Source organism: Scaptodrosophila lebanonensis, unplaced genomic scaffold (assembly GCF_003285725.1).
Source record: "Scaptodrosophila lebanonensis strain 11010-0011.00,11010-0021.00 unplaced genomic scaffold, SlebRS2 tig00000043-arrow-pilon, whole genome shotgun sequence".
In the NCBI taxonomy this organism is placed as follows: Eukaryota; Metazoa; Arthropoda; class Insecta; order Diptera; family Drosophilidae; genus Scaptodrosophila; species Scaptodrosophila lebanonensis.
Window position 1 is genome coordinate 12815001 of NW_022060545.1, and position 22806 is coordinate 12837806.

Below are 22806 nucleotides of genomic sequence, written 5' to 3' on the forward strand. Positions count from 1 at the left end.
TGAACAAAACCTTTGGCTCATTTGTTTTGTTTTTACTTATTTGTAACTTTCATGTGATTCTCTGGTATTTATTTGTTGCAGCCCTACACATTAGCCAGGCGCAGTATCACGCCAGTGGTGCCAGCGTCAATTTGCCCTTCTATGGGAACACACCTTTACATGCTGAGGCCGGCGCGCATGCGCCTGTGGCTGACACGCCCACACCCAAGCAGCGCATGCGTCGAATGTATGCGATGTGTCCACCATTGTTTCAGCGTGTGGGCACCGAGTGCTACTTCATGCCCGAGCAGCGCAGCAGCTGGCTGGAGGCTCACTTCTTCTGCAAGGACAAAAATGCCAACCTGGCCGAGCCACAAAAGTTCTCAGATCGCAAGCTGCGAGCGTTTCTGCAGCAACACGATGCACAGAGTGGTAGTAAGTGTAGCGAACAAGACACCAGTTGGTGCACAGAAAGGGTATTCAAATGTTTAAATTGCAGAGCACGAGCCAATTTGGTTTGGGGCTACGTACGATCACCGCAACCACATCTGGCAATGGAGCATTACTGGCAACAATTTAACGTACAATAACTTCGCCCAATTGGATCCCACGTGAGTTGAACTTTCATTTCATTTACATTTTATTTCTTGCGTTGTTTGATTTCAAAAAGGACTATTTTAGCTATGTGCACCTTATCTCCAACAGCAAGCTGCAGGATAGCCATTGCGCTGTGTACGATCCGAGCATTAAGTATCGCTGGTCGGCACGCGCTTGTCCCGATAAATTCCGTTTCATATGCCAGCACAAAATGCCAAAGGTCAGCGAGGCGAATCGGCATAAGATCTATACGCGCTGGAACACAACCTATCCACATCAGCTGGCCAACGAAGTGGTTTTGGAAGTCATCGATCGTGGAGATAATGATCGCAGGTATGTATGTTTATAAAAATAAAAATCTGTAAGTAGACAATCAACTGTAGAATTAATTCAACAGAGTAATATTAATGTGGAACCTACCCATTTAAGATTCAGTTTTGGAACTCTCTACTGATGATTCCGGCAAATTCTCTATTTCCGACTTTTCTGTATCTTCGGTCGTTAAGTACGAGTCCCATTTTGATAATCTCTGTTGTGTTTCCGCCTCCGATTCATCAATTCTGTTCCCAATACAAACAAATACATTGAAATTAGAAATGACTTGATTTGATTGAAATTATTACTCACTTGTATTTCGTTTTGCCATCCCAGTGCTCGGCTGTTAGTTGCCGTTTGCCAAAGAACCGTCCCTGCATCATTTGTATGACTAGATCGGCCTCCTCTGGCGATGACATGTTTATCTGAGCAACGCCCTCGGGATGACGCTATAAAATACAATGTAAAATCAAGATAATTAATGCTGCAATAAATTCCGCAAATCACGTTAAACTCACATCGTAGATAACGACCTTGCGCACCATTCCGCACTTTGTGCACTCCTCCCGCAAATTGTTCTGATACTCCAAAATAAGTTCGACTTCCTTCTCGAACAAGTCGGGCGTAAAGAGGTTCTTAATGATGACAGTTTTCTCGTTTTTGGAACGCTCGCCACGCATTTTATCCGGACGCCAATCAAAGAGTCTACAATACAGAGCATATATTAAACATTATCTGTCATTGTGTTACTTAGAAGTATTATGCGAATTTGCGCTTACTTTTCTTTCATTTTCTGCAACTTTTCCTTATCCTTCTTCTTTCGCTTGGGCTTGAGCGCAGGATTATATTCCCCACGCATTTGAAATTGTGCCCGTTGTACGCGTATCTTATGCCCGCGCAAATTATATTCATCCAAAATATTTAGCGCCAAATTAACAGATTCGACCTGAGGGCGAGAAGAACACGGTGCAGAAAAAATATAGAATAGGGAAATGGAAATGTCCCGTGAATTTAGACACCAGTAATAATTGTCTTCCTTCGGGCCCCTTCTTGGGGCGCCCTATTTTTGAAGGATATATCTTAAATATATATGTAGAATTATTAAAAATGCAAAATTATCTTGCAGATATCATCGTCGCGTTAAGGCAGAAGGCAGTGCAGAGGAGATGGTGATTCCGGCACGTAAGGGAGGACGTCGTCGCCGCCCACAGCGACCACGCAATCAGTCGGCAGCACATCCCAATGATGTCAACTATCCACAATCGCACACACAGCGTCCCCCTAAGCGCCCAAGGCCCAGCACTACGTCCACGACTTCAGCACCAGGACATCTATTGGACAACGAGGTGGTTCCCCGCGTGACAGCAACGCCCGGCATCGCCACGCAACAGATGACCCAATACGATCGCAAGCTGCAACGTCAGCGTGAAAAGGAGCGCAAACGCCAGCAGCGCAAGCGTGAACGCCAGGAGCGTCTGCGCCAGGAACGACGCGAGCGTAAGCAGCGCCTCGAGCAGCAACAACGACAACAACGGCAGCAACAGCAACGCCAGCCTATTACCTACAGGCCGGAGGAGTTGCGACAACGGGACGATGAACAACAACAGTTGCGGCAGCAGCAGGAGGATGCCGCTCAGCGACGCTACCAGGCCGAGCGCGAACAGCTGGAACGCGAGCAAAAGGAACGTGAACAAAGAAAACACGAGGAGAAGCAGCGGGAACAGCAAGAGCGAGAACAGAAACAGCGTGAGCAGCAAGAGCGAGAACAGCGTGAACAGCGTGTGAGAGAAATCGAACAGCTGAAGGAAAAGCATGCTAACGAGGAACGTCAGCGTGCCGTGGACGAGGATGCTGAACGTCTGCGACAGCAGCGCTTGCAGAAACAACGAGAGCGCGAAGCCGAAGAGAGACGCGTGCGCGAGGAAGAGCGCCGCAAGCAGCGTGAGGAGCAGGAGGAAGCCGATCGTCGTTATGCCGCCGAACGCGCCGCCGAAGAGGAACGATTGCGAAAAGAGTACGAGAAACGAATACTCGAAGCTAAAAACGAACAGGAGCGCCTCATGCAGGAGGAGCGTGAGGCCAAACGCCGTGAATTGCAGGAAGTTCAGGAACGCCTCAAGGCTGAGGAACGTCAGCGACAGGAAGAGATTGAACGCGAACACAAGGAGCAACAAATGCGCCTTGAACTGGAACGTATCGAGGAAGCCAAGAAGATGGAGGAGCGAGAACTGAAACGTCTAGAGGAGGAGAACAAAAAGCGAGAGGAGCAGCAAAGAAAACGTGCGCAAGAACAGGCCGAGCTTGAAGCCGAAAAGAACCGCCTAGAAGAGGAGGAGAAACGACTCCGTGAATCCATCGCTGCTGAAAATGAGGCACGCAAACACCAGCACGAGGAAGAAATTCGTCGCGAAGAGGAGGCAAAGAAAGCAGAAGAAGAGGCCGAAAAACAGGAAAAAGAGCGCAAAGAGCGTGAACGCCAACAGCGTCTAGACGCAGCCCGAAGAGAATCGGACGCGATGGTGCATCGCGAAATGGAGGCCAAGCGACGCAACTATGCCTCACGCATTGCTGCACTAAAGCCCGAGGATCAGCAAAAGTTCATAGAGATGCGCAAGCGACGCAAGCAGCTAAAGGAGCGACAGCTGCGAGCACTGCAGAAGAAGGAACTGGAGGAACAGCGGCTGCTGCAGCAACAAAAGGACGAGGCACTGAAGGAGGCGCTGAACGAGGCGAACCAGTAGATCGATCTACTCGCACACACACAACACACATAAACAACAATTACGCCGAAAACAAAAACTACTAATACATATCGTTAAAAACAAAACAAAATAAGTTTCTGGCCTGCGACCATGAAAGTGGCAAACATTTTAAAATTTAGTTCGACAACGATGCTTTTTCTTGTATGCTTTCGAAAAACTCAAAAGTATTATTTACAACAAACGGAAAAAAGCCCGCATTTCCTCTCCTTAAGAACACCAAAAAACTACAGCGACATAAACAACAATAATAATATCAACATCAACCGCAACCGCAACAACATCAATTAATATCGAATATTATAATTGAATTGAATTTTAAAACAGTCGCGCGTGCACTTTTTCGAAAATATTTTCACTGCGAAATATTTCTATGCATAAAGTTAGCGTCGCACTTTAAAAGCAAAAGCTCTTTATAGTAATGTACATATATGATATAACACTTTATATAAATAAATATATAGGCATAGCGTATAAAGAATATACAGACACACATATACATGAGCGTAAACACAACGTTTCCTTAATAACCAAAATAGCAATTAGCGAGCATCAGCATTTTTATTAAACAATGAACGGACAAACAACCAAGCACTGGCGATATTATTTTTAATTTTTAGCTACCGATTTTTTTTAATTTTGCACCGATATCACTCAAATACAATATTAATAATGATAATTAATTGCAATTGATAACTTCTGGAGTTTCACAACTCCTTCAATTTTTCGCCAAAAGCAATATCAATATATGTATGTGCGAATAATAATGTCTCTACTTATGGTTGTTGTACACCTATTTGCTAGACAAGTACATACATGAAATAATTTTTTTCTACCATTTACAATACTTACAATACATACTTAAAAAGGAAAAAATGAGAAAAGAGAAAAGAGAAAAAGGTAAGAATCAATTGTGAAGAGAGTGCCAGAGCTGGGCAAAAACTATTATACTAACTAGTTAAGTTAATTTGATATATTTAATAATTAATTATTGTACGTTTAAATGTAAATTTATTATATTTTTTGTAATACCTCAAATGCAAAAATGTTGAAATTTCTATGAATTATATTCTGCTACGAGTATGTTCTTTCCGAATGTTAAGAAGAAGATCAACATTTCTTTTTTGAAATCACATGAGAGAAGCAATTTCTAGCCAAGTAAAACGCATTTTTTAAATACAAGCAAGTCTAACTAACAAATTTTAAACATTAGACAACTGCATACGTCTTTAAATAATGATCCAGAAAGAAAATGCAGGAGAAATACAATCAAGCAAATAGTCAACAGCAATTAAGCGAGAAATCACCTTTACGAAAATAGACACAGCACCATAAGCAGATCGACGTATGAAATTGAAACTTATCTTGATATATATTAATATTAATAATAATAATACAAGTAATGCAACCGAAAAAATATAGTTAAAATAAAGTTTTAAACAAACACTGAAGATGAATGCCTATTTCTTTTGTTAATAATTAGAAATGCCACCCAACTATTAGCTCAAGCCAAGAAAACGGATTTCCTATAAAGCAGCAGAAAAGTGGATCATCAGTACTGATCGGACTGCTTGCCTCCAAATCATTCCAAAGGCAGCTATATAATTTGTATCTTAACAAAACTTGAAATGTTTAGTGAAGCGTTTTAAAAACTCATTAATGTCCAAACAAAAATAATATTCTTCTACGACTAAGACTGCATTGGACGTTTCGTTTTTCAACAAATTCTTCATCTCTTGCTGGTTCTTTATAAACTGTTGCAAAACACTTTTAAAGAGGAATACCCTGTACCCAGACAAACTTCCGGCACTGAGTTATATGCGCCCCTAGCAGAAGTAAAAAGAAGACGAGGAGCGAACTTGGTGCCGCAATTAGTGGGCGTACTTAGTATTAGAGTGAAATTTTTTCGCTAATAACTTTTCTTAAAATTTACCGATATGGATGAAATAATTGTGTTTAGTTTGGTTTAAGGAAAGTAAAAAAATGTGATGATGTATTCAAATAATATTCGATCTTAATTTCCTAACAAGTTATGGGTTCGAAATGCGTCTAAGCGGCTTCCCTTTCTACAATAACATGGCAAGCTATTTTGGTGATAATTGTTGGCCAATTTTGTGTAATTAATACAAAATAATATAGAATTCAATTGCTTGGCATATCATTTTGGAGAAATACCATCAATAATACTGTATTTGATAGGGATTATTGTCAGCTTGATTTAAAATAGTGGCACTTACCTTAATGTAATCACACAGTCCATCACCTTTGATTTGTCCATCCGCTTCGGTGTAAAGTTTCAATTTGTACTTTTGGGTCTGGGGATCGCGCATTACCATCCCACATTTGCCCATCAGCTCTGCGAACTCGTCCATGGTGATGTCCAGTGGCAAATTGGATACATAGACTTTTGTGTTTTGGGTGGGATCCACTTCGAACCATTCTGCGAATATTGAAGCAGAAAATTAGCTGAAAGTAAAATAACCACTTTCTAAATAACTTACTGGGTGGTTCCGGAGCCTTCCGTTTATTACCCACTGTTGGCACTTCTGGCTTATCCGCATCTGCAGCAATCATGGCGGCCTGTGCTTCGGCAGTCATCCGCTTAAGTTCTTCCTCCTTGCGCTTGGCCTCCGCTGCCTCACGTTCGGCGCGTTCCTTCTCCCCCGCACTGGTGTTGTCTATGAAACCGTAGCTCATTTGATAGCGCGCCATGAAATCATCGTCGATTTTTGGAAACCAGGCACTTCTGTTGGCATCCCAGAAGAAGACGACACCATCTTTGTCGGTATAGATGCGTTGGCCTTGCTCATCCACTCCAAAGACGACATCATCAGAACCATTACTGCTTGTTTGTCGTTTCGGCAGCCACTTCTGCTGCACTGCATCCCATTTATAGTGCTCAGTTTCGGTTTCGGTACAGCTCTGCTGTTTGGGCAGCCACTGCTGCGTCTCTTTGCACCACTTGTAGTGTTCGGTCTCTAAGGGATCTCCTGTACTGCTGGCCGCCGCATCACCACTCAGTGGTGTCCAATTGTTGATTTTGTCGCACCATTTGTACTTCTGCCTTGTGCTGGGATCTGTATAGATGGCCGCACCATCCTCGGCATAACTAATATGTTCCTCATAGCCGGCAAAGTGGCTGCTTTCGGCCTTTGACTGACCACCCTCTTCAGGTTTACTCTCACTTTTAGTTTCCGCTTCACTTTTTGCCTCCTTTGAGTGCTTTTCGGCTTCAATAGAACTACCAGCCTCGTCCTCTTTTACTGCCTCCACTACTTTCTCTGAAAGTTGCTGCTCCTTCTGCTGTTCCCTCTCTTTATTCCCTTGCTCCTTCTCCGCGCCGGTATGCACCTGCGGCTCTTCCTCCTTAAGCTGTAGCGCCTCTTTGCTTTCACTTTCAGTCTCGCCACTCATTTTTCTTTATAACTGTAATTAAGGCCCGCCACAAAGGCAGTTCATATGTTAAAATTTATGTTTCTGTGTGTTGGTGTGTGTGTGTGTGTGGGAGGGGGAGGGGGAATGCCGTACGCTTGCCTGGAAATCAGCTAATTTTGTGCTAATTTCATATTTTTCCACTCTCGACTATTCCGTTTGCCCCAACAAATAATAATAGGGGCTACAACAATGCGAACTAACAAATAAATTGGCAAAACGTGTTCATGCTGTTGACATTGAAGGTAATTTAAGCGTGCGTACCAAGAAGGCGTAGTGGGTGTGGCACCCACACTCACACGCCCACAAAATAAATAACTTTTTTTCGCCCAGCCATGGCTTTGCTTTGTAAACAATTCACAAAAAATTGTGTGAGGGAGTGTGTGAAACGTGAAAGCCCTGCCTGTGGGGCTTACCCGTAGGGTTTACCTGTGGGGTATGCCCGCACACACACACATACAGGACCCACACACACTTACACACGAGAAATTGGAAAGGAACAGCGCACGCTAGCAAATCCTGTTTACTGTTGAATGAAAGAGGCACTAAAAAAACAGCAGCTGAAGGTCAGGTGTTTGTTTAGATTTGTTGCATAAACAAGCAGCGGCACAAGCAACAACAATAGCAACAACACAAATAGCAACGCCTTAGGAACAAATGTTTATTTTTGGCTGCCCAAAGCAGTCGCTAAGCCTTACACAGACAGCCCCAGGGGATCTATCGATCGATGCGACCAAGCCTCGCCAGGCCAGGCCAGGCCAGGCAGTTCAACAAACTTATTCCTTTTTGACACTCTCCGGACAACTCGCTTTGACTTGAGGCCGCCAACAATTGATTTGTCAACCCGAGCATATTGACAAAATGACAAATGGACTCAATGAGGTGCGTGCTAAAAAGGGAAGCCTTGAGACCCCAAACAGCTGCTTGGGGCACTTTGCGTCAGCGTGGAAAAATATAGGAAATATATTGAAGAAGTTCAATAATAATGTCGAGTTCAATGCACTCCGGAGGTGCCGAGCGGAAAGGAAGTAGGAAGTGGAACGGGTACTTTCTTAATTATAGGAGTTTAACAAAACATTTCAAATATTATTGGACTTGCCACGCTCAGTTGTTACGCATACGTAATGTAGGCCCAGGTCAATGTATTTGCTGTTGCTATTGGCCCAAAAGTTCGGGCGAGCACACAAATTTGCATTTGCTCGATAGTGCAGCAATGTTTTGCCTTTTCCGCCAACTCAGCGGAAAGTCAGGCAGGAGTTGAAATTAGAGTGGGAGTGCAAATGGAAGTAGGTGCTATGGACACGCGAAAGTGGCACACACACACACACACACACACAAATACACATACAAGTATGTATATTATAAATATCGAAATTGAAGGCATGCAACAGTGGCCGAGTGCACCACAAAAATACTCCTACAAAGTCGTTAGACGATTCATAAAATACTAACTACATGGACACGGACATAACGCTTTCTATGTACGTTTCATGTCAGTTATGAAAATGTGGGTTAACCTGTCATGCAACACATAAGCTACGCTTATGTTTAAATTATATTCCACAATATGAAGATAATAGCTGCTTGCAATAGAATACCTAATAGACCTGAATCAACAACAATAAAAGAAGTTGTTAATCCTCTGCATAATTAGAGGACTTTTATTATTTATATTGCCTAAGAGTCATGGTAGGCGATTCCATTTCACATATGATTTTTCTATTAAAGCCGCTCTCTTTCCATCTTGCTGTCAATTGTAGTTGAGTTTTGCTTAAGTTAATGAACTCTTTTCAAAAATCAACATTCAAGCGACTATTGTAAGAAGAATCGTCAGAAGATTGCATAACTTATGCTCACTAAGATAAGACTATAGATGTACAGAAATTGTATATTATTTGATCATTGAAAACGTTTCTTTCGTTCCGAAATATTGCATTTAGACCCAAGGGGATTGAAACACGGTTTTCTGATTAAACACGAGTGCACATGCATTTGTTTGCTTAGGAAAGCCGATGCCAACTCACCCACAATGTACTTTTCCGCTGTTGAATAAGACATAATAAAAAATGTGCCGTTTATTTTCAGTACAAATACTGAACTGATCGTTTAAGGGTACATTAGCAAAAATAAACAAAGAACAAATAAGTCTGTTTTAGACAAATGATCTGCTTGCAAAAATAAGAAGTCTGGAAGCATGGAATCTTAACAATGTGGAGACTAGATGCCTCAGAAATACTTAAGAATGCAGATTGATTGATTGATATTGAAATAAGGTTTTTCAATATAAGCACAATATATCCTTTGATATTCATATTACAGTCGAGTTGAACAAGCCATAAAGAACTTATGCTACTGTAAATTCAATACATTCAATGAATTATATTGTGATATGAGAAGAAACAAAAATAATAAGAGCGAACCCGCTGCTGCTGCTTTTTGTGGGGAATTGGTCTACAAGATGGTAGTGAATCAAAAAATAAAATAGACTTGGGCTGCCGAAGCATTTGGAGTGTCTACACACCACGTTTTAGGAATGTTGGCTCCGTTAATTCTGAAATCTAGATCAATATTTATATTGCTAATTTATCGCATAATGTTTTCATCCTTAAATTTATATTGTTTATTTTTTTAATCTCAAATTTTTGCACTCGTAACAATCCGAAAAATTAGTTTTGTAAATAAATTAAGTATACGATTAACATTTCAAAAAGCTGTATTTACAATAGAGTCACTTGCTATACAAAGTTTGTATATATTTTTAGCTAATCTATTATTTAATAAAATAAAGTGGCCTTTAGAATACCGGCAGGCGATATAAGATTGAAGACGAGTTTCTTGACTTAGCAGTGTAACGATTTTAAAACCATTCTCGCGAAAGCCCCAGTTTTAGGGGCATTATTTCTTATATTTTTCTGGCTCGAAACAGGTATTTTACATATTGGTTTGTTTCTCCTAGAAATAAATGTACGAGTATAGTAAGCTAATTTCTCGGAAATGATTGAATACATAGAATTATCGCGCAAGAACAGGATATAATTTAAGTATGTTTTTAGTCGCAAGCTGGCAGTTGTTTCAAAGAAAATCTGCGCATATGCCAAACATTTAGGCATACCTAGAATTTCTCCCAATCGAAATGTCAGGACTGTTGGAATTTCATATGAAGTCTTAGCAATTATATATGGCACGTGGCCATACAACAATTTGCACACATATTCAAAACTCACGCACTTTTCGATTGCATAAGAATTAAATGGAAAAATTCTCTGAACAAAGAAATCAATTAATTGGCGCAAATTGTCTGCGAATTGCGGCAAATGTGGGCGACAAGCTCCATCTCTCGCTCTCTCTCTCTCTCTCTCTTCCAACTTCTCTTTCTTGATTCTTTAATGGGCGGCAAAAAAAATAAAAAACGACTAACGAAAGTTGGTTACTGAGAAATGAGAAAAAAGTGAAAACGCGGACCACATTTGATAGCCTGCTTAAGGGCGGCGCCTTGAAAGTCATAAAACGAAACAAAATAGAACTTCAAGTATTTTTGTAGGTGCTTGTGTTGTGCGCCTTTTGCATAACAACTAAACGAATTAATTAACTTTTAGCGCTCACTTGCCACCCCAAATTCCCATTCTTCCTGTGTTTTTGTTCGGTTCTTGTTCGCAAAATTATGCAAATGTCAACAGGTCAGGACGAAACGCCGCCCAAAAAGTAAACTATAAAAAACAAATCAGCCATGATTTATTTTTGACGTTGCTGTTTCAGATTTGCCCGCATTTGACAAACTGACAGGAATAGCTGCGGATTGAAGGGTGGGAGAGAGGAAGACACGCATGAAGAACGCGCACAGCGCAGTTGAATAACTTATCACCTATATATATATTTATACACAAATACACACACTTGCATACTTACGTTCGAAATAAATGTGGAAATACCGACACATCCATTAAAGGCTAAAAATGCCGAGTAGGGTGACTCACAATTGTAGGCCTAATGACCCAAACTCACTCGTCGGCCAATGGGCAGGCAATGGCCAATGCCGTTGGCTAACTGTCAACTACCAACTACCAACTATGGCCAACTGGACATGCTAACCTGTATAAAGCAATGCCAATACTGAAAGTCAAGAGTCGAAAGTCGAGTGAGGCGAAAAAAGCAATTTTCTATTTTTCGTAGCATACTTATGGGGGCGCGATGGCTTCTGACGGACTGGCTGAGTGAGTGAGTAAGTGGGTGTGTGGGCAGCCCTTACAGTTAGACGGCTAACTGAGTGAAAGAGGTGCCCTGTATGAGTGTGTATTTGTGTGTATTTGTGCACTCAATTGACTTGGCTAGTCCTGGTCGTAAAGTTAGCCGGCATGCTCGCTCCTTCACTGACCAAACAGTACGCGCTGAAACGTTCAACTGACCGCAAGTGCCGCTCGCTAGACCCAGACCGACCAAAAAAAAAAAAAAAAAAAAAAAAAAAAGAACAACAACAAAGGGACTCTAGCACGCAAGTTTAAATGTTGTTCTTGTGTTCGACATATATAATATAACATATTGTATATACACGAATGTTATGGAGTGACAATTATTTATGTGCGCTACTTAAAATTAAATGAGCAAAGATAAAAAGCCGAGTTAAACAACAAATATGCAATGCCTAATGCCAAAATCAATAAAAGTGCGCGAGAAATTTAAATGACCGACTAATACAGCGCTATTAAGTTAGAGACAAGTTAAATTGATATTCACAACACCAACACCAACAGCAACAGAAGCAATAATAACTGAATTATGGATATACCCAGCAGTGGGGCGATTTTTACGCTCGGCAAATCCCATCTGGCTGAGAACACACAAAGTTATTTCTATATTAAAAACGATCCGGTCAAACGCCTGATATCGGGTCCACATCAGAGCGCCGTTATATGCGGTAAATTGCCAACAAATAACAATAAAAAAATAAAAAACCAGCAACAAAACAAAACTACTACAAATTGACCCCATTCTGTGGGGCAACTAACAGACAACAACGCCACGCTTTACTCTACTGGCCAACTGTACAGGTCTGCTTGTCTAGTCCCTTCCTGTCCAGTCCTGTCTTGCGCTGTCCGGTCCTGTCCTGTCCTGTTTGCCCATCAAACGGTCGTTGTTCGCCATGAATACGCAAAACAACAACAAGAATTTCCTCACCTTTTGCCTTTGCATATTTGAAATGCCTCAGTCTATGGCCATGTCTTGTCTATGGGCGCTCAAACGTTATTCGAATGCGACTCAACCTCCTGAACTACCTTCCTCCTAAGCCCTAACATTCCCAACTAGTTTTCTAGTAAGCGTCGTAAGAAAAACGCGTGCGTGTTGCATGTTCGTTGCAATTTTCTTTAAATAATAATCCACCGGGCGCACTTTCACTTTTCACTTTTCTCTTAACCCCAGCGCCCTGCACTGAACAAAATTACTAAATTATATGCAGTAGTTTGTCAATTGAAAATAATAAACCAAAATTGGCAGCAAGTTTAGTGCCAACTATCAATTGACTTGTCCTTTCACAAAATATAAGTGAATCCTTAAAGTGCCTCACAATTGGTAACCGATTGAATTGAATTTTAAAAGAGGTGAATGCACCATTCTTGCTCCTAAATAAATCAAATTTCCTGTAACACGGAATACAAAATAGGTTTGAACTTTACGGAATTTCTGCTGTAACTTCTTAATAAGGGAACAGAATATAAGAACCAATTTTCTTCCCCTTAAAAACATAAAAATTATAGTTAAATTTGCGAAATATTCAACTTCCGCATGTGTGAAAATATAAAATATCTGCGATTTCTTATGTTATTCAGTTTGATTTCATTTGGTTGCTGCGCAGTTTTTTTTAGGAACATAAAATTCAAATTTTCAAAAACATATTTAATTAACTAATAATCATTTTTCAGTAAAGAATCTGTAAAAAGCACAAAACAACGTCAATATTAAAACCTATATTCATCCGCATCCTGTATTCTGCTTATTATAGCAAAGTTCCTAAAACTCATTTCCAGTTCCAAAACAATCAATTGATTCTATTATTCAACTTGCACTGAATCATTTACATTAAACGTATTAGGCTCGATAAATAAAGCTTTCGCAGACTACTTTAGTAGTGCCTAAATATTTTCAGCATAGTTTTGCATTGTTTCTTTCGACTTTGTGTTCAGCACTACCAAATAGTAAGATTCTTACGGGTCTTTGCATTACAATTGCGAATTTTGGACACCTAACGTTTACGCTTTGTTCTACATTCGCAATCATGACAAAGTGCTTTTAAATCAAAGCAGTTTCGCCTGCCAGCTACTTCGATGTCTACTCAATACGCTGAAGTCCTAAATGAGGTCAGCGGGCAGTAAAAAGACCAAAAATATGGGACACACTCACGCCGTACGCACCAAAACATATATACTATGTCTATGCCATGTCCATTTATGTATGTATTGTATAAGAAAACCTAAACCAGAAAGCATTTGTAATTGAAACGTAAACCGCGAACGGTGGCAGAGACGGCGACAGCGACGACGACGACGACGACGACGGCGGCAAACATAATCAATAAAAGCCAAGAAAACAGGCCAAAATGGGCCAGACCAGACCAAAACGACAGCGGACCGGCAAAGAGGCCAGAGAAGTCAAGGGGTAGTCAGGGGTCAGGTCAGGCGCCAACGCATAACAAGCTAAAAGCAACAAACAAAAAGCAACAGCGCGCTAAAGAAACAAATAAAAAACACGAACAAAAAACAACAAAAAAAAAACGACAAAAAAAATTAATGCCAGAACGACCTTATCAATTACAGAATCAGGACGTCTATTTGTATGGGGTGAAAATCAGTATGGCCAGTTGGGTATTGGCGGTCACAGCGGCAAGAGTAGCAGCAATAGCAGCAACAACAACAACAGTAGCACTGCTAATGGGGACATAGTCACGAAACCAACCTGTGTGAAGGCATTGAAATCGTTAGGCCTAAAAATTGGAGATGCTGCCTTTGGCAACAACTGGGCCGTCATCCTCACACGTAAGTTCCAAATTTTGAATATTAGGGTTATATCACATTGCCAGCAATGTGCCATTTCAGATTCCAATGAGATATTCTTCACCGGTCGCAACATTTTCCCCGAAGATACGCATGTGGCCCAGCATTTCACAAACGCGACTGTGGAGGGGGAGCCCTGCGCTATCATACGCAAGCCCTTTCGTCTGGAGGAATTCGACGACTACCTATCTACGAACGAGGACACCCACAACTTTCTAAGTGTGCAGACGGGAAATGAGCACTTTGCAGTGCTCACCAGTGAGTAAAAAATAAATATATTAAGAGGCATAAGTATTTTAGTTATTGTATCAAGACGGCAGCAGATACAAGTATGAAACAAATCAAATAAGCAATTATCAGTCTACTCGGGGATTCATATACAAAGTAAAACAATCCCTTTGCAGACTTTTGTAATTAGTTTTCCTGTGGTGCATGTTTTGAAATGCGATCCAACTGACCATATCAGTTTCCAATTTCATAAATTTCATAAACTGATTTTATTTGAAGAAGAGTATTTTGTGGAATACTTATGCCCGTTTGTGAAACTATGAAAAGCATTCTCTGAGCAATATCTTTACAGGCAACGGCCGTCTTATTGGCTGCGGTTCGAATGAACAGCAGCAGCTGGGCGAACTGGAGGTCGACTACGATGGTCATCCGGTGGAGATACAATTGGATGCACCCATTCAGCAATTCACCTGCGGTCCCGAGTCCACTCTAGTATTAACAGCCAGTGGAAATTTATTTCTAACTGGCCGCCTCAACGAGTTTGTCTTTCCCAAATTCACGGAGCTTCAGAAGAATCTGTCGCAGTCGGAACAAATCATTTTTATGCACATCTCGAAGACCAGCGAGATTTATATTGTGACCAATGTGGGTGGCATTTATCGAAGCTTCGAGTCGGTACGCAACAAGAGTTTAGTCTTTCAACGCTTCTACGACTACGATAGCGAAGAGAATGGACCCATTTGGAAGCTGCTGAAGGGTTTTTCCTTCTATGCGGTCCTAACTAAGGCAAATAAGTTTTTTACCACTTTCTCGGAGAGCGGTCATCACTTGAAAACGTTTCGCGAAATATCAAAGTTTAAGAATTTACGTCTTTTGGACATTGCTGTGGGTGAGCAACATATTCTGGTGCAGGGGGTTCCACGCTCTACTACGTTATCGGCGACCATGGGACCGGGAGGTGAGCATCGCTTTATGAGTCAGAGTTTTGTTCTACAACCACCGGACTTGAATGGTAATGCAGAGCGTAGCAGCAGCGGCAGAGTCTTGAGCAAGCAAAAAGTGGTGGATGAGGAGATTGAGAAATCAGAGGGAACGATGCCGGAAACAACAATGGAGAGCGTATCGAAAAAACAGACAACTGGTGATGAAAAGACAGAAGAAAAGGAAACTGCGATTTCTAATAAGTCAGAGCTAACTGATATCAATGGCAATGGGGAGAAGGCAATGGAAGAGAACGTTCAGCCTATCACTGTCGAGGAAACTCAGTCACCCACAGCACCTCAACTTCACGACATAGAAGTGGGTGAAAATGCAGACTCTGCAGGAACACAGAAAGGAGATCAAAAAGAGGAACACGAGAAGCTAGAGAAAGCACCCGAAATCGTGGAGACGCCGAAGCAGGAAGAAGCGCCACCAAAGTCAATGGAAAGTGTTCCACCGGCCGCATCACCCGTGCAACTGAAGCCAAAGGGATCACCCACAGATTCTACACATTCTCGCAAATCGGCGCGCTCCGCACATTTTGATCCAGCCACCATGAGTGAGAAAAGCGAGACCCATACGGAAAAGTTTGTTCGACCACGCACGCCTTATCCAGAGAGCAGCAACTCTAGTACACCGCAGACTATTAAAAAGACACCAATGCGCAACTTCTCCTATGAGTCAGCCATGGATCATGACCATTTGGAGCGCACCTCACCCGAACTGATGGACAGCCTCGAAACGGTAGAGGAGAATCCAACGGCAGAGAGCGACAAGAAAGAAAAGCACATTATAGAAGCCGTCATATCAGGCCCCACCCCTCCCACAGAAGAGGATGAGGAGTTGGCCGTAGAGATTACGACCACTAAAGATGCGCTGGACAGTAGCAAAGTGGTAAACGAGATTCGATTCATAAACAATGGCATCGATGTGACGGCCAATGTAGAGGAACAGCTACCAGATACGTCATTGGAGAACTCTGTGGAAGAAATCGAGGCAGAAGTAGAGCAAACTCTTCAGGAAGTGGAGGAGCATGTAGAAAGAGTAGTGGCAGAAGAAAAGGACCAAATGGAAAAGTTGGTGGCCGAAAAAAAGAATCATATGGAAAAGTTTATGGCCGAAGAAAAGGAGCAGGTGGAAAAAATAGTGGCTGATAAAAAAGAGTACGTGGAGAACGTAGTGGCAGAAAAAAAGGAGCAGGTGGAGAAGGTAGTGGCAGAAAAAAAGGACCAGGCGGAGAAGGTAGTGGCAGAAAAAAAGGAGTACGTGGAGAACGTAGTGGCAGAAAAAAAGGATAAAGTGGAAAAAGTGGTGGCAGAAAAACATCAGGAGCTTGTCCAAACCAGCGAAAATGTGGCCGATAAAATCGAGACGAAAGCGCTGGAGGCCCGAGATGAAATTCAAATGGCTATTCGGAAAGCAGGCACAGGAACTCTAGGTGCATTTGATGTCGTTAAGAATGGCGCTAAGCGTATAGCCGCCGGTGCTCGTGATGCTGTCGATGCTGTGGGCGACAATGCTAAGTTCATGGCTGGGGAAGCACGGGAAGCCGTCAATGCAGTCGGCGATAATGCTAAGCGAATAGCTGGTGGAGCACGGGACGCCGTCGATGCTGCAGGCGAAAATGCCAAGCGCATGGCCAGCGACGCCGTCCAAGCCGTTGGCCAAGCGAGCAATAATGCTGTCAACGCAGTCGGTCAAGTAGGCAGCAATGCAGCCAAAGCTGCAGCTGATACAAAAGAATCTATGGGGAAGGCCATGGGCTCCATGGCTAATAAAATATCGAATGAGATGCATGGAGCCAAGGAGAACATATCTTCATTGTTTCAAATCAAAGCAGCCAAGGAGGCGGGCACAACGGCTCCAGAATCAACACCTCGTAGTTCCGAAGATGACGACAATGACAAGGAGGGAGCACCCAAAACGACAACCACCATCGGCTCCGTTGAGGAGGAGGACGAGCGCACAACAGCCTCAGTCAACTCCAACCACACCTCTGCCGGTGGCGGCAATGGCAATCAGTTCGAGCCGAACAGCAATAATACTCAGCCCTTTGTCGATTCTCTTGACGCAGTGGTCGAGCGCAGCAAGAAAGCCATGCAAGACGATCTGCGTGCCATGGAGCAACTTGCGCAGTCGCGTGCGAACTCGGTTGTGCCTCGTTCGGAGCAACAGGCAGAACAGAGCAAGGGATTAATGCGACAATTCTTGGATGGAATGCGCTTGTCATGCCGCAACGAGAAGTCCATACAAATTGAAGGTGAGTAATGTGTATTAAAATAGGAATTGCTTCCATTACTTACCCTGTAAACGTTTTACCGGTAGATGACCAACAACAACAACAGCCGCACTACAACAAAAACAAAGTCAACAGCGAGCTCAGTCTGCACAATGGCCACAATGGCGATCAACAGTCATCGCGCGTGTGCACTATTTTATAAGAAACAGCACTAGAAACAAGGATGAGGATTACGACGCGACCACTTTTTTAAATAATGCATTTGACGCGTGATTTTAATGTACAATTATTGCAAATAAAAGACAACGAAAACTCACCGAAATATCTAATTTGGCAGCAGGCGTTGCCACTTTTTCTTAATGTCGCTTTCAGTGCGGCCCATTTCGATAATTATTTAGTAGTGAACTTGGTATTTTATGCGCTAGTGATAACTGCGCTTTTCACCAGTTTTGCAAATGGCAACAATTTCAATTTTTTTTTGTTTCTTAATTTGTTTCTGCCACATTTGTAAAAACTTACATGGTGCATTGTATAATTAATTAATTTTCGGTAATGTTGTATAGGTAAATGATGAACAGCAGTCTGGAATTACGGCAATTACTGTTATCGATACCAGAAGGTCTGGCGACAACTATGGTGTACAGGTGCAATCGATTGCTTCCCAGCTCTATTGCGTTGGAAAACTGTGAATGGCGGCTGTGTACAATTTTGTACAATTCCTTCAATTTTGTTTTTATAAATGAATTTACCACGGCAAATAATGGTCTAAAGCCCAGTTTTAACCAAAAGATTGCGAAACAAGTGCATTGGGCACTTTGGTGGCCCTACAACGTCGACCGCATAGAATGATGTAAAAAGGGGGGAAATCAGTAAAAAATTGATGCCAGGCACAAAATGGAAAGGTAGGTCGAGTGTGGGTTGTCAAGGGGGGAAAGTGTAGAGGCCTAAATGTTTTGCATACGGAAAATACATTACCGAAAGTGTATTTAACATGTGAAAAACAGTGAAAATTATGTGCCCTAACCTAAAAAAAAAAAAGAGTTTTGCTCTTCCCATGCGTGTGTGTGGTGTCTGCCCAAGTATGCGTGCCTGTACGCGGGCATATCTGTGTTTGTATGTGTGTGTGAAAACGACGACAACGTTGACGAAGAGACGACGGGCCAAACTGAAAGTGGTTGTGTGGTTTGTGGATAAGGTGTCGGGCGCAGCGTGCGGCGAGGTAGCGACAAGGTGAGAAGCGCGAACGCAAACGCGACAAGATCGAAGCAATGTGGAAAAACTGCTTTGAGAAGTGGGTTTCGAAAGAAAAGTTTCACGCGCTAGGCTCCTCGAACAAAACAACTCTGAGCTAGTTACGGAACGCGCCCTTCGCCCCATAGGGTTGTTGTGACTGAAATCAGGTGCAAAACCTGGACAGGGGAAAAACTTTAGCGCCAAAGGCAGCCAACATTACATTACATTTTGATGAAAAACACATGTAACTCGCGAGAAAGTAACACGCTGTCAGTTTGCCCCAAAACATGTGCATATGTGTAAGTGTTTGATTATGTATATACATGTACATATATGCATGCGTGTGTGTGAGTGGGGGCTTTGGAACGTGGAACCTGTCGTCGCACGTAAAAACCAAATTCAAATTACATTGGGTCGCGACAATTTTTTGAAAAATTCATAATCGCCTTTTTATAATTTATGCTAAAATGTTTGTTAAAAACGCAGAACTTTTACATTGGCTAGGCGCGCGCCCGCTCTCGAATAAAATTTAAAAAAATAAAGAAAAAAAACGTGTTGTTGGTTGCGCGCCATTGCGGCCGACCGCGCGATTTGTGTCAGCTATTGAATAATTTAGATTTATAATTTCAAGCGTTTGTTTTTTGTGGCCCTCTGCTGGCGTGCTGCGCCAAAATTTCGCAGTTACCTTTTGGGAATTCCTCACATATTTTTGCATACAAATCATTGCCCTGTTGGCCAACTGTGCATGTGAAGATGCCGCCAGCCATTGAGAGCATAAGCATTTAATTTGCCGCTTATCACTCACCTACTGACTTTCTCACCTTTTGCTGTCTTTCTTCCGCAGGCATTAAACCGAAACAGCAGAGCAGCAGCGAACTACAAACACACCAAAAACAATAACAAGAGCCACAGCAACAGGAAAGCGACTGAGTTCAGCATCATGTCGTGGCAACTTTGAGCAGCCCTAACGTTCGCGCCTAAATTTCAGTTCAGTGTTTTTGTTATTGGATTGCTATTGATAAAAGCATCTGCCCTTGGAGCCCTTAGAGAGTAGTCCTACCCGCCGTTTAATTTAGCCTGGTTTTCGTCTTGTGTACTAACCTGTAGCTGTGCAGCCTATGATGCACATCAAGACTCTGCCGCATGCACATCAGGCCGCCGCGGCGATGAGCAATTGCGATATTGTCATTGTTGCCGCACAGCCTCAAACAACAAATGCAAACAACAATAACAATGAAACGGTAACACAAGCCAGCCACGCACAACACCAGCAACAGCAGCAGCAACAACAGCAGCAACAACAACAGCAACAACAACAGCAACACAATCCTCAGCAGCAACAACAGCCACCAGGTTCCGTTCCAACGTCATCAGCACCCACGGAAATTGGTTTATCCTTCAATATGCACCTCGGGGTCTCACCTGAGGCGCACAGAGCCGCACAAACGGCTGCCATGGCCGCTGCACAGGCTGCTGCAGCCCAAGCAGCCGCTGCGGAACAACTACAACCACCACAGCATACATTGGGACATTTGGTAGCCGCCGCAACACACAGTCCTACAATGGGCGAGTCCCATTATGTGGCGAATGGGCATAGCGGCGAGAATGGAAGCGGCGGCAGTGGTGGTAGCAACGGCACTGGCGGCCGGGAACCGGAGAAACCCTTTCACTGTACCGTGTGCGATCGACGCTTTCGACAGCTGAGCACACTGACAAATCACGTGAAGATTCACACTGGCGAGAAGCCCTACAAATGCAACGTTTGTGATAAGACTTTCCGTCAATCGTCAACGCTGACGAATCATTTGAAGATCCATACTGGTGAGAAACCCTATAATTGCAACTATTGTCCCAAGCATTTCCGTCAGCTGAGCACGTTAGCCAATCACGTCAAGATACATACGGGTGAGTGGCAGCTCCAGGCCATAACAGGGGTGTTCCGAATTCCAATAACACTTTCGACTAATTGAAATCAAATGGGATTTTTAGTTCAACACGAAAGGGTCTATTTCTAAAACTGGAAATATCTAAACTTAATTATTCGTTCGTTTGAATATATGAACGCCTTAGTTCCAAAAGTTACACGAGCTAATTCACAATATATCGTTTGAGCATTTTCAAAACATACATTCGTTGTTTTATATCGATTTCTAGTAAAGTCTGGGAAGCTTGTTACACGCCACAAAGAGAAGGAATTTCCCCATAGTCCTAATCAGAAACCAGTTGGCTTAGGTTTAGATACTAGTGGATGCAGCTGAGAAATGATTGCTCGAATATAAATAAATACAGTGAGAAATGTAGTTAACGACTTTATAACATTAAGCTGCCACAGTAATTAAGCGTAAACTTTTTAGATTTGCCACATAGCTTTCTATTTTTCCCCAATTTCCTTTTTGTAAATATGGGTATTGATTGAAAGTGTAATTGGAATTTGGAGCACGTCTGAAAATCTGTCTAAAGAACCTAACACAACTTGCATTTTCTTACAATTTATTGCAGGTGAAAAGCCCTTTGAGTGCGTCATATGCAAGAAACAATTCCGGCAGAGCAGTACGCTAAATAATCACATAAAGATCCACGTCATGGACAAGGTCTACGTTCCTGTTAAGATCAAAACGGAGGAGGAGGAAGGGTGACTAGGACGCATGGCGTTGGCACATCATCATCAGCAACAGCAGCACATCGAACACCAACGCGGCTTAACTATAACAACGCTACCAGCCTCTACGACAGTGTCGCAGCATCAGCAGCAGCACCAACAGCAGCAGCAGCAGCAACAACAGCAACAACAACAGCACCAACAACAGCATCATCAACAGCAGCAGCACGGCAATAGCATCATTACCAGCGTCTCTAGAACGTCCCCCACTCAGAGTTCAGTCGCTGTGAGTGCCGCAGCTGCCGCCGCTGCAGGCATGCACCATCACTTCAATGTGGCCACGCTGGGCGATCTCTCCAATGCCATGCACTTGGGCGCTGTCACCGCCGATGGTAATTTCGTGACCATGGGTGGGGTTGTTGTTGGACGCATACAGCATCCGGAGGCGAATGGTGCGGCTGTCGCTGCTGCTGCCACAAATTTGACAGCGCACACGGCTACACGCGAGGAGCTACAGCAGTTGGGCGTTATCAAAGTGGAGGCGTCGCCAAATGGCGAGTTTGCGACCAGTCGCGAAGGATGAGTCGATGAGCTACTCCTCGAGTATATGCTCAAGGAGGATGATGAGGATGAGGAAGTGCGCAATGAAAAGCGTGCACAAAAGCCAGCGCCCCTCGGCAAAAAGCAGGTAGCAAGAAGCAAGTGAGAAGTGTGGCAGCAGCAGCAACGATTATAATTGTTGATAATAACGATGATTTATGATTATGATGGTGTTGTTGTTGTTGGTGTGTACGCTTACGTTGTTGTTAGTTGTTTAATTGTAGCGAACATTGTTGTTGTTATACTTATTAAGGTTTAAATGTGACAAACAGAAAAGTCGAAACATTGAAAGAATGTATAGCAAAACGCTTCAGAAATAGCTGCTAATTGGCACCAAATACCACCTAGCGGTTAAAGCCCGAACAAAAGAAAGCAGAAAGGAAGTCGGAGCAGAAAACCAAACTGAATTAAGTCCAGCATACATAGCAGACGATAAAAAAAAAGTTGATAGCAACACAAACACAGACAGACCGACACACACTACTTACTCACTACGCAATAGAAAGACCCAGAGCCATGAATAGCAGAAAGCAAGCAGAAATTAAACTACTCCATATACTAGCTATATGCTTATTGTACTACAACCTAGAGACACAGACAGCAACTCCCATCCCCCCATTACCTACTACTACAACCATATTAAGCAAAAAGTCATTGCGTTTTAAGAGAATTGTTTTTTAAAATTTTTTACAAAAAAATGTTCATGTCCTTTTCTAAAATTGTTTATATACACACACATAAAGCTTCTTAGCATTTAACGTTAAGCAAATAAAACTTGTACATTTTGTAGAGAAACGCAGC

At 42.6% G+C, this 22806-nt stretch overlaps 4 protein-coding genes across 8 annotated transcripts in view; 3 read left to right on the forward strand and 1 right to left on the reverse strand.

Annotated features, from left to right (window-relative positions):
* Positions 1 to 5101, forward strand: part of LOC115622952 (trichohyalin) — an 85063-nt gene extending 79962 nt beyond the window's left edge. For 4 of the 5 annotated variants that reach the window (XM_030517088.1, XM_030517087.1, XM_030517090.1 and 1 more), the window contains 4 exons: positions 82 to 414; positions 479 to 590; positions 661 to 909; positions 2018 to 5101. In XM_030517088.1, the coding sequence (XP_030372948.1) occupies positions 82 to 414; positions 479 to 590; positions 661 to 909; positions 2018 to 3632 (2309 nt within the window). In that variant the 3' untranslated portion in view covers positions 3633 to 5101. The remainder of the gene's footprint in view (positions 1 to 81; positions 415 to 478; positions 591 to 660; positions 910 to 2017) is intronic. The other variant, XM_030517092.1, reaches the window with a different exon arrangement.
* Positions 596 to 17873, reverse strand: LOC115622953 (HIV Tat-specific factor 1). Its single transcript, XM_030517093.1, has 8 exons — positions 17638 to 17873; positions 6152 to 7076; positions 5888 to 6090; positions 1671 to 1837; positions 1410 to 1596; positions 1204 to 1340; positions 997 to 1136; positions 596 to 935 (listed from the first exon to the last, which is right to left on the reverse strand). Exons 2-7 carry the CDS (start codon positions 7062 to 7064, stop codon positions 1001 to 1003), a joined length of 1743 nt encoding a protein of 580 aa, XP_030372953.1. The 5' UTR covers positions 7065 to 7076; positions 17638 to 17873; the 3' UTR covers positions 596 to 935; positions 997 to 1000.
* Positions 11856 to 17783, forward strand: LOC115622513. The gene is made up of 6 exons (XM_030516467.1): positions 11856 to 11994; positions 13889 to 14107; positions 14168 to 14383; positions 14706 to 16378; positions 16667 to 17594; positions 17660 to 17783. Exons 1-6 carry the CDS (start codon positions 11856 to 11858, stop codon positions 17773 to 17775), a joined length of 3291 nt encoding a protein of 1096 aa, XP_030372327.1. The 3' UTR covers positions 17776 to 17783.
* A 332-nt stretch (positions 17874 to 18205) lies between the features above and the next one.
* LOC115622207 (adult enhancer factor 1) lies at positions 18206 to 22800 on the forward strand. The gene is given in 3 exon segments (XM_030516103.1): positions 18206 to 18475; positions 19651 to 20711; positions 21306 to 22800. Coding segments are annotated over 2 exon segments (1470 nt in total). The 5' UTR covers positions 18206 to 18475; positions 19651 to 19924; the 3' UTR covers positions 21989 to 22800.
* Positions 22801 to 22806: the final 6 nt, after the last annotated feature.

Excerpts from the sequence above, each read along its gene's own strand:
- LOC115622513 (XM_030516467.1), top strand. The coding sequence starts at position 11,856 with ATGGATATACCCAGCAGTGGGGCGATTTTTACGCTCGGCAAATCCCAT. Across the intron at positions 14,384-14,705 it reads GCACTTTGCAGTGCTCACCA|GCAACGGCCGTCTTATTGGC; the intron begins GTGAGTAAAAAA and ends ATATCTTTACAG. Across the intron at positions 16,379-16,666 it reads TGGAGGAGCATGTAGAAAGA|CTTGTCCAAACCAGCGAAAA; the intron begins GTAGTGGCAGAA and ends AAACATCAGGAG.
- LOC115622953 (XM_030517093.1), bottom strand. The coding sequence starts at position 7,064 with ATGAGTGGCGAGACTGAAAGTGAAAGCAAAGAGGCGCTACAGCTTAAG. Across the intron at positions 6,091-6,151 it reads GAAGGCTCCGGAACCACCCA|AATGGTTCGAAGTGGATCCC; the intron begins GTAAGTTATTTA and ends CAATATTCGCAG. Across the intron at positions 1,597-1,670 it reads TTGCAGAAAATGAAAGAAAA|ACTCTTTGATTGGCGTCCGG; the intron begins GTAAGCGCAAAT and ends TCTGTATTGTAG.